We start from the raw sequence: 11,368 nt of genomic DNA, 5'->3' as shown, positions 1-11,368 counted from the left end.
ATACTGCTGGTCTTGAATTTTCTTTTTCTGAAGGAAAAATAAATGCCCTTGTGTAGTAGAACTTTTGCAATACTTACAGTCTACAGATTTTGCACTTCCTCTTTGTGCTTATATTTTACCATCATTTTTGTCAGTCTTTTTGAAGATGTGTTTGAGCTGTATTTAACATCCCTACTTGAAGTGGGAACATTTCTGTGCTATTTGGTTTACAAGTTTTATGCTAATTGGGTTGGGGTTGGCTGAATGAAAGTAAATGTTCCTTTTGTCATTTGCTCAGTTTAAACTATTACTGACTGTCTCCGTAGGACTAGTGTGCATTTGTGAGAAGTTAAGATTTGCTACTTAATTGGACACCTGATACGTAGACATAATTTAAATAAAAAAAATATAGGTGGCACAATTACTGTTTAGCAAACCACTTCAGCCTTCACAGGAAATAAAAAAAGACAACTTAAATATTTTGCACTATAAAGAAGTATGTTATATACTGCATTTTAATACTTTACATCCATCTGGGCTAAACATGGAACTAAACTGCTACAATAATCAGAGGTCTGAATTGAAAATAGAAGTGGCTGTAATTTCTTGATGTGAGTTGCTTTGGTGAAAGTTACTAACCCTGTTGTGACTTGCTCAGTTTAACAGTTGTCTTTTAAAAAAATAAGAGAAATGCATTTCACACCAAGGCTGCACAAGTGGATTTTGACAAGGGTTTAGTAATTGCCTCTGTCCTGAACTCCACCTAATCTAAAATCATCCCTACTGATAGGTGTACACAGAAGGTCACTGCACTTTGTGTGGTTTGGGAGAGGAGACTGTGCAATTTATTTTCATTTTTTTCTAACGTTCCTCGCAAACCTCAGATGTTGTTGCATCTTGTATTGGCTGTGGGCAAGGGTCATTATTTCTTTAATTTTTCTCACAAACTTCAGGGGGTGCATGGAGGGTCACTAACCATAACCCCATGGCTTCTGGTTGCCTAGCAGCCCATAGATGGTTGCCTAGCAGCCCATAGATTCCCCCATCTTGTTTGTCTTTTCGGCTTTTCCCGGTTAGGAGTTGCCACAGCGGAACTCTGGTCTGCTAATGATTGGCAGTAGATTTTTTATGGTGCCGAGTTGCCAGCCCAGTGCCCAATCTTCAGCGAAGGCACTCCCATTCACGCATGTCTTTCGGAGGCCACTCGACCGTGGGGAGTACATTTATTACAGGGTAATCTTGGTCAGTGTGTGTTGAAAGGATGCAGGAAAAAGCAAATTTGAAGAGTAAGACTGAATTTCTTTCCTTAAACATGGTTTTAGTCCAGGCCATCATCAGATAAAAAGATTAAACAAAAACCTCTAAAATACATCTCGAAGTATTTATAAACCTCATGCCTTGGCAACCCTGAAACCCCTGGCATAATACAGTTTTCTCTGCTTTAGTTGTTACAGTGCACTCTTGGTCATTTAGGATTTGCTGAAAGGTTGCAGGAAAAGACAAAATTAAAAAATTAGATGAATATTTTTTTCTTTGATTCATTTTTTTTTTTTTTTTTAAGGCATTCACTGGATGAAACCAACACGTCCCCCTGGCAAAAACCTACTATCCTTTAACCTAGCTCGTCTTTGGAACTCACTCCCACCATCCATTCGTACCATCTCTAATCTTTATATGTTCAAAAAATCCCTTCACACACATCTTAAGTCCCAATGGGAATGCTCTTGTTCCCATCCATCATAAAAATATGGAACTCTTCATCCTCCATTCATTCATATGCTATTCAACAAAGCCTACATAACTTATTACTCCCTTCATAACTAACTACACTATACAACAAAACAATTCTACCTCTTTAAAGCCCTAACACACCTCACATTTATTTTACTTCGTTTCTATAAGATTGCATTATTGAATGTACCTAAAATGCAAAATCAATGACTGTATTCTCTTTTACATTTGTATACGTATCTTAGCTATCTATTGTTTGTACCTTGTCTGTCCGTTTGCTTTAAGAGCTTTTTCAGTTGTATGTACCTAGTCTGTATGTCTGTTTTTTGGAGCTTTTCTCCCCAGGACTCCATTGAATACGAGTTCTTTTAGGCCCAATGGGTTATCCTGGTAAACCAACTGCAAATAAATAAATAAATAAATGAAAGAGGTTGTCTAAAAAATAATAAAATGCACCTAGAACTCCATAGCTTCTGTGGGCCTTGTTACCCTCAGATACTAATGCAGTTGTTTCCTCCGTAGTTTTAGTGCAGTCATGCTTGGAGTATATTGAGTGAATAACTGCAAGGAAAAAAAACTAAAGAGTAAGACACACTTTTTTAGAAAAGGGGGCGGGAAGTAAGAGGAGTGTTGAGTAGCCCCAGATGTGCTGCACATCTAGGGGGCATGGAGTCTTTCAGTCTGTTGTGTGGTTTACTTAAGGCATGCCCTGTTTAACACTATATATTTAAAGAAAAGTTTACTACCCATTTTTCATCCAGTTATTTCTTCATTTCAACTTTCCAGCCTCCTGTCATTCTCTCCCATTTTTAAAGATATTTCTCTGTATCTTCTCTCCCATGCTGTTCATTTGTGATGCACACATTTTCTCTGCAAGAACTACATTCTAGTTAGCATACAAACTTGTCTTACTCTTTAAACTGTTTGCGACATTTTATCTAACTTCTGTAGCCTTACCACATGTTCTGCCATACTGTTTATATGCTCAGTTGAGCTTCAGTTGCCATGCTTTTGTAGTGCGTATTTGTTTTGTTTTGACAGTATTTCTGAATGGTGTCTCAAATCAAGCTGATAAGTAGCCACTTTTACATGGTGGCATTCTCCTTAGTTTTCTGTATTTCTTGATATTCCTGTGCCCTAGCTTGCAATGTAACAAAGTTTTGAGAAGTTACTTCACAAATTGTGTAGTGTAAGTTTGTTTGTTTGTATTTTGTTTTTCATTCTACAGCTAGTTTGCAACTTACAGCAAACGTTTTGTGTTGCCACTTACATGAGCAAAACCATTGGTAGTAATGTTTCCTCCAGCTCATCTTCACATATAATACATGGTTCCTTTTCTTTTTCTGTGTATATACCTAAGTATCACCATATCCAAGTCTTTGCATTTTACCTTGTTTCATATTGCTGTGAACAAACACGTATATCAAAATTGCTTCCAGTTTGGATAATTCTTCAGATTCATGAAATCGTTTTGAAAAATTGTGCATGTCTATGAAACAGCACTCGTAATTTTGATCAGATGATGGGTAGAGAGGCAATTATTGCACATAGTATGACTAGAAATACATGAAAAAAGAGGCCAGGAAGCATTACTTAGGCGCAGTTTACAAGTAGTGTCACTGTTATTAAACAAAAATGAAGTCCCCTCACCCACAACAGTCGCAAGCAGAAAAGGAAACTGCCAAGACTCATGTGACTTTATAGTCTTATTTTTGTAGCTGATCTTCTTTTCATTGTGCAGTATACTTTTATTATGCTATTCATGCAATGTCCATATAGGAAATGAAGTGGGCTACATACATTCCCAATAGTTTCAGCTGTATATTGTGTGCTTCTCAGAATTTGTGTATAATGAAACCATTTGATTGGAAAGCCTAGCAGTTTCACCTCTTATTTTGTGGATGGGTTTGTTGCAGGACTGTTAAACCATGTCCATGGATCAGAAATATAGAGGGCACTAACTACATTCTCTTTCAGCTGCATTTCTGAGTAGAGTGTTACAGGGTGGTTGTGGCGGTTCTTGTGTTTAGGAGCAGATAAAAGTGGTCACCGAAGCTAGTATCTGTCTAGAGGAGTAACAAAGTGAAATGCCTTGTGTTTGTGGAGGGAGGAAGTCTCAAGTTACATTGCCCAAATGAAACTAGAACAAGACTTTTTTTTTGTTTGTTTGTTTTTTTATGAGAATGAGCTTGGTATGCTCCTTTTTGGGGGCTTTGACCCTACATATCAGGGGTACAATATCCGTTTTGAGTATGTCTCCTGCAGATCATTCAGAGTACCACCCCCCCATCTAGCATTGCTCCTCCTTTCTAGTGTGCACACACACACACACACACACACACACACACACACACACATGTTAGAAAACTTAACTGTTTTGTTGCACCATTTCTGACGAACAGGTGCGAACTCAATAAAATGTGATTTCAGCAAGTTTACCTTCAGTGATCAGAACCCTCCCTTGTACATCATTTTTATTGATTACCCTTTTGCAAAGACCCCAGTTGACTAAAACATCACTTCTATTAAAAAGTTGGACTTGCCCAAAACATTGTGTTCTTTTCCACTCAAGTTGCAACACTTCCAGCTCAAGGAGTATCCCCGTTGCACCCAACCTTAAATGTACCTAGGTACTGTAACTTCAAATAGTCTTTCTTTCAGCCTGAGTTGGCTATTCAGTGAAATTGCAGCATCCAGTATCTTAGCTACTTGGTTAGCTTTACTCAGCTCTTACAACCACTTTGCTTTCCAATGTATTTTATTGCTCCTCCTCATACTGCACTTATTTCCTAAACTAGTACTTTTTCTCCATCTCTCTCACCCCACCACTAACTAAAATTCTTCCTCATGCTCCTTTCCATAGATTCTCCTTTTGTATCTCTCCTCGTTTTTTGATGTACATTCTACTTGACTGACTGTAAATTAATACTAACTTAAAAACACTTCATTGTGATCTTTTCCCTGCAGGCATCGTGCTAAAAATCCATAAATTGTTACTGTGTATTACTGCTGTATTCAATCCATTAGACTTCTCGTCTTTTTTTATTGCAAAATTTTATGTTCATGTAATAAATGTTAAAAAACATCTAAACATTTTGTAAATAAGCTCATGCATAGATGCTTTTACACTGCAGTTATAAATGTACATCATGTTTAATTTAAATGAGGAGCTTCATCTCCCTGTGCCTCCACTGAAAATGAGTTTTGCCCAGTCTGACTTTTCCCAGTCAACAAAGACATATTAGTAAATAAGAATAAATAAATTAATTTTGAATCTTGAAATTGTTTAATTTCTGTAATATACCTATTATGTTCTTTAAAATTGTATTGGTCACAGGAAATGAAGTAATTAATTGCACATATTTTTTACGTGTGTATGTAATATATAAATGTACACACACAAACACACACATATTCATCATTCATTTAATCATTGATTGATTATTTACAGGAAAACTGAGCTGAGACAGACCCCTTTTCAACAGATGCCAGGGAGGAAAGCTTCAAAAAAATGAATACATTTTTTGAACAACTGAATTTTTTAAATCTGGCTGTGGTGCTAAATTCCATGTAGTCACAAGTATGTGATGTATTGTATGCAGACATATACAATAATGGCTGATTACAATTCAAAAACGAGCATGCTGATTGGGCAGCCCAGCCAGTGTGCCTGTTTTAAATCATGCATATACCAATAGAAAAAAAGCCCATTTGCTGAAGTACCATTGATGGCTTTCTGTTGGTATGTGCTTGGAGGAAGGAGCAAAATACAAGAAAAATCTGGTACTTTTTGCACTTTCTTTTGTAAAACTAAAGAAAGTGTATGTGATTTTCCTTTTGTTTCTGTGCTGTCCCTCCTAAAATCTCAGCAGTCATACCTCCTAACTGTACAGATTGTCCAGATTTTTGCCTCCTGTTTTTTCCTCAACAAAATAGTATTTTTTCTGGCAATCCTCTGGGGATTGAAGTCATTAAATAATGACAGAAGTTTCAGGGTCATGCTTCATATCTTTCCGAAATTGCACGTTAATACAACTTCTTATTCCAGCAACATCTAAGTTTATAAGAGCAATATTGAAAATCTGTCCCTGTTTTTGGACTTTTGTTCTATTATGTTGGGCTTTGTCCAGATCATTTGCATTGAGTATGTTGGCTGGGGGGGGGACGGAGATTCACTTTTCTTTGTTACTTCTGCACTGCACTAGTATACTGTGCAAATGTGGGGACACCAGTCCCATATGCATGCGCAATACATCAGCAAACAGGGAAGAATGCATAGGAACACTACAGCACCTTTTATACAAAGACAGTAGTAAACAATGTCATTGTATAATGTTTGTGGGTATGTCAGGATTTACCCGCGTTTGACTTTGTTTTATTAAACCTAACCATCAGTGGGTAAATCCTGATAAAACCACACACAGTCAATGGATTATTTCTTAATTATACAATGATAGCTCATTAGTATTCCAAAAATTGAACACTGATTGGTCAACTGAACCAGAGTGCCTGTTGTAAATTGATCCTATACCAATAGGATAAAGTCTAGTCATTGAAGTACCAGACTTGTTTCTATTAGTGTGTGTTTCGGAGGCATAAAGTCTCAACTGTCCAGAGTTTCACCTCCTGTTTTTGGTCTGTTCCTCATGAAATATGAGGTTTTCTGACAAAATCACTGAGTAACAAAGTTACCAATGATCCATCAGACAATGCACAATAACGCAAGTCTTCTTTCTATAAGAGCAATGTTTACAATTGGTCCCTGTTTTGGAGCCTTTGTTCCTCCATTATTTAAGGCTTTCTCCATATTTCTTGAGCTAAGAGGTTAAGCGATGCAGAGGGCGGAGCAAATACAAGGAAAAGCAGGTATTTCTGCAAAACTTAAACTTAAATAATTTTCATTACATTTCTGTCCTCTCTCTTGTACCTCTAAACTGTCGGAATTTTATAGTTTAGAAAACAAAACAGGCAACAAAGATCTTCCTTTTCTATTGCTTGTTTTCAACAGCACTGATTTCCTGTGCAAGCATAGGAATGCAAGTCCCATATGCATGTGCAGCACATTAGCAAATGCAGAATGAGAAAATGACGTGAAGGAAAACAATGGCGCCATTGTACAAAGGCATTATTTAAGAAAAGTAATCAGTTTCTTTCTTAAATAATATCATTGTGTAATAGCAATAACCATCTCATGGGTGTGGGTGTTACCCTTGGGTGTCTTTGTTTAATCACTTGGTCTTCATCCTAATGATCAAACCACCCTAACAGTGGGTAAATCCGTAATATACCCACACTCGTCTGTTATTGCTTAAATGCATAGTGTGGTAAAGACCATCCTTAGGCTGCTTAACCATATTAACAGATCTATGATTTTATATTTTTGTTTTAATTGTTAGGCAAGATGAAAAAAAAGAGCATAACTGTGATACTTTACATTTGATTATTTCTCTTTTCAGAACTGTAGTTAACACTGGAGTGTGGTGACAATTCTGTGTATATTTTTTTTCTAAGCACTGTACTGATGAAGTGTTTAAAAAAAACATACTGGATTCCACCGAAGTGGTATCTTTTGCCAGACACCTAGGAAAGTTTCCATAGAATAAAACAGCATTTACATTCCATTATATTTATGGAACATATGGCCTTTAAATCCTTTTTGGGGCAGTGGATGTTTCACCAAGACTTATAAAGAGTATACCAAAGCAGATTGCTAAATGTTGTGGTAGTATTTGGTGAAGCAAGATTCTTTACACTTTGTAAGAGTGTCTGCAGGAAGTGCATTCGTATCACTACAAAAAATAAAATGTCAACTCACCATGTTACAGTCATTAATTTGAAACCTCTGGAAAAAGAGTAGGTCGAAAAGCAAGTTTGATTTAAAAGCTTAGATGCTATATTGAGTAGTTGTAGTTTTATTTTGTGACTAACAGATCAATGAATGTAGATGAAAAGATTTAGAAATGTACTTTTTTTTTCTTTTTTTCTAGTGAGTAATTTCAGCATTATATCCTATTGGTAGGTAGCTGTTATTGTCTAAAGATAATGGTATTAATGAATTTACTCCACGTTGTTAATAAGTAATCTATATGTATGTATTTTTTTCTAGAGCCCACAAGACCGAGCTCAGTCTGCAAAAAACAAAGGAAACAAGTACTTCAAGGCTGGAAAATATGAACAAGCTATCCAGTGTTATACTGAAGCTATAAATCTGTGCCCTCCCAACCAAAAAACTGACCTTTCCACATTCTACCAGAACAGGGCTGCTGCGTATGAACAGTTGGTATGTTGTAAAATCAGTAAGCTAATTTAAGGTGTAATTTTAAAGATGTACAAAACATGGCATAAAAGAAAGAGACTAGGCCAAGAGTGATTCTCTTATTTCTTAGAGTGCTGTGATAGTTTAATCTGAGCAGCGCATTTTTTAAAATGGCTTACTGCTCCAAGTGATCTAATGCAACATGAGCAGTTTCTTTTGCAGTTTTAAGGGGAAGAGAATGCTTAGATATTGAATGATAGCATTCCACTATCTCTGTACGCACGTGTATTTGCGTGTGTGTGTGTGTGTGTGTGTGTGTGTGTGTGTGTGTATATATATATATATATATATATATATATATATATATATATATATATAGCATAAATATATGGGTCTGCTTCGACCCATTAAAACTGAAATATGCAGTCCCAGTTATGAGAAAGTGCATTTATATAACAAAAATATTCACTTTACGTAAATGTTGAAATTTCTGTATTGAATTTTGTCTTTTCATTTTGTAACATTGTGACAAGAAAAAGTCTTTCAGCTTTTCCCGGTTAGGGGTCACCACAGCAGAACTCCGGTCTGCTAATGACTGGCAGTGGATTTTTATGGTGCCGAGTTGCCAGTCCGATGCCCAGCCTTCAAAGAAGGCACACCCATCCACACATACGCACCTACCTGCATGTCTTTAAACATCACTCGACTGCGGGGAGGATGCCAATTGCAAATGTCATGGAACTTATCTGTAAATGTTTAATTAGCTGTATGAATTACGTCCTTTTGTAACATGTGAAATGTAACTGGCAATGATTGTGGAGCTCTTCTCCCTGGACCTCTACTGAAAATGGACTCTTCTTGGCCCAGTGGGCTTCCCTGGTTATCAAACTTAAATAAGTAAATAAATTTAAATTAAAATGCACTTTTGCGAAAATCAATACACCAAAAACAAAACACACACACACACACACACACACACACACAAAATAAATAAACAAATGCATTTATGCAGGGGGCAAGCTCCCCTGCACCCCCCCCCCCATGTGGGGCTGTGTACTTATGTATACTAACTCTGAGATTGCACTACAGTGAGGAAAAGGGAATATTCCCTTATCCTTACTGTATCGCGATCTATCAAAACTACTTGGTGAACAGTTTCAAGAGAGGTGCGTTTCATTTAAACGCACTTTCTCTGAACTGGGAACACTTATTTCAGTTTCGACAAACTGGAATTTCCATGGGTCGAATTAGACCCGTGCGTGTGTATTTTATATGTATGTATAAGTGTATATGTTTATACAGTGGATATAAAAAGTGTACATACACCTGTTAAAATGCCAGGTTTTTGAGATATCAAAAATGAGACCACAAAAAATCATTTCAAAACTTTTCCCACCTTTAATGTGACCTGTAACCTATACAATTCAATTGAAAAACAAACAAATCTTTTAGGGGAAAAAATATAAAAAATTAAAAAAAAGTACAATAAGCTGGTTGCATAAGTGTGCACACCCTTAAACTAATACTTTGTTGAAGCACCTTTTGCTTTAATTACAGGATTCAGTCTTCTTGGGTACACACCTGACATCAATTAAAGAGACTGATTAACCCCAAATAAAGTTCAACTGTCCTAGTAGGATTTTCCTGACCTTTACTCAGTTGCCTGCTACAGCAAAAGCCATGGTTCGTTGAGAGCTTACAAAGCAGCAAAGGGATCTCATTGTTGAAAGCAAAGGGATCTCATTGTTGAAAGGTATCCATCAGGAAAAGGGTACAAAAAAATTTCCACAGCTTTGTATATACCATGGAACACAGCGTAGACAGTCACCAAAAAGTGGAGAAAATATAGGACAACAGTGACGTTCCAAGAACTTGAATGTCCCTCCAGAATTGATGAAAAGGCAAGATGAAAACTGGTCAAGGAGGCTGCCACGAGACCTACAGCAACACTGAAGGTGCTGCAGGAATTTCTGGCAAGTACTGGTTATGTCCTTCATGTGACAACAATCTTCCATATCCTCTATATGTCTGGGTAGGGTTGCAAGATGGAAGCCTTTTCTTACACACAAAAACATCAAGACTTGGCTAAAGTTTGCAAAACAATACATCAATTCTCCCAAAAGCATGTGGGGAAAATGTGTTGCAGTCTAATGAGACCGAGGTTGAACTTTTTGGCCACAATTATAAAAGGCAAGTTTAGCGCAGAAACACTTTGCGTTACCATGCAGAACACCATCCACATGGTGAGGGCAGTATCCTGCTTTGGGGTCGCTTTTCTTCAGCTGGAACTGGGGCTTTAGTCAAGATGGAGGGAATTTTAAACCGTTCCAAATACCAATCACTTTTGGCCCAAAACCTTCGGGCATCTGCTAGAAAGCTGAAGATGAGGAATTTCACCTTTCAACGCAACAGTGACCCTAAGCATACATCCAAATCAACAAAAGAATGGCTTCACCAGAAGAAAATTAAGTTCTGGAATGGCCCAGACGGAGCTCAGAACTAAATCCAATAGAAAATCTGTGGGTTGACCTCAAGAAGGCTGTGCACAAGAGATGCCCTCACAATCTGACAGATTTGGAGCACTTTTGCAAGAAAGAGTGGGCAAATATTGCCAGGTTAAGATGTGCCATGTTGATAGACTCCTACCCAAGAAGACTGACTGCTGTAATTAAATCAAAAGGTGCTTCAACAAAGTATTAGTTTAAGGGTGTGCATACTTATGCATCCAGTTTATTATACACTTTTTTTGTGTTTCCAGTAACAGATTTGTTTGTTTTTCAATTGAATTGTACAGGTTATAGGTAACATTAAAGGTGGGAAAATTTTTTAAATTATTTATTGTGGTCTCATTTTTTATATCACAAAAACCTGGCATTTTAACAGGGGTGTGTACACTTTATTTCTGGGTCTTTATCAGAAGCTCGAACTTTTGAAGAAACAAAGGTTTCAGTGGAGATCACCGTAGGGAATATTTCCCTTTACTTCACTCTAGTGCGATCTCTGAGTTGGTATATTTAAGTAGCGGGGGGGTGAGGTGGCGCAGCTGCTCAGAGCAGTCAGGTAGGTTTTTTTTTATTTTGGTTTATTTTTATTATATGTTCGATGTTTTACACTTCGCTCATGTGGTGTCGATCATATGAGCCTCAAAGTTTTAAAACTTTGAGCATATAATATAGACCCTTATTTCCACTGTATCTGTGTGGATGGGTGTATGAATTTTTTTTTGTATGTATTTCTTTGCTTGATACTGAGCTATGAATTCTGACAGAATTAGAAATGTTTTTGGGCTGCAGTGAGTGTGTAGCAAAGAATCTGTTCAGAAATTTTAGTTCAAGTAGAAGAGGAATGCCTTTTTCACAGTAATGGTAATAAAAGTATAGATCTGATGTAAATTTTGTTCAT

At 37.0% G+C, this 11,368-nt stretch overlaps 1 protein-coding gene across 1 annotated transcript in view; it reads left to right on the top strand.

The window, feature by feature from the left end:
- Positions 1 to 11,368, top strand: part of TOMM70 (translocase of outer mitochondrial membrane 70) — a 766,277-nt gene that overhangs the window by 42,068 nt on the left and 712,841 nt on the right. Inside the window, exon 2 of the mRNA XM_044071328.1 lies at positions 7,817 to 7,990. Within this exon, the coding sequence (XP_043927263.1) occupies positions 7,817 to 7,990 (174 nt within the window). The remainder of the gene's footprint in view (positions 1 to 7,816; positions 7,991 to 11,368) is intronic.

Source organism: Protopterus annectens, chromosome 5.part0 (genome assembly GCF_019279795.1).
Source record: "Protopterus annectens isolate FY-2018-M chromosome 5.part0, PAN1.0, whole genome shotgun sequence".
Lineage (NCBI taxonomy): Eukaryota > Metazoa > Chordata > Ceratodontiformes > Protopteridae > Protopterus > Protopterus annectens.
The sequence above is the reverse complement of the archived record's forward strand: the minus strand, read 5'-3'. Positions and strand labels throughout refer to the sequence as shown.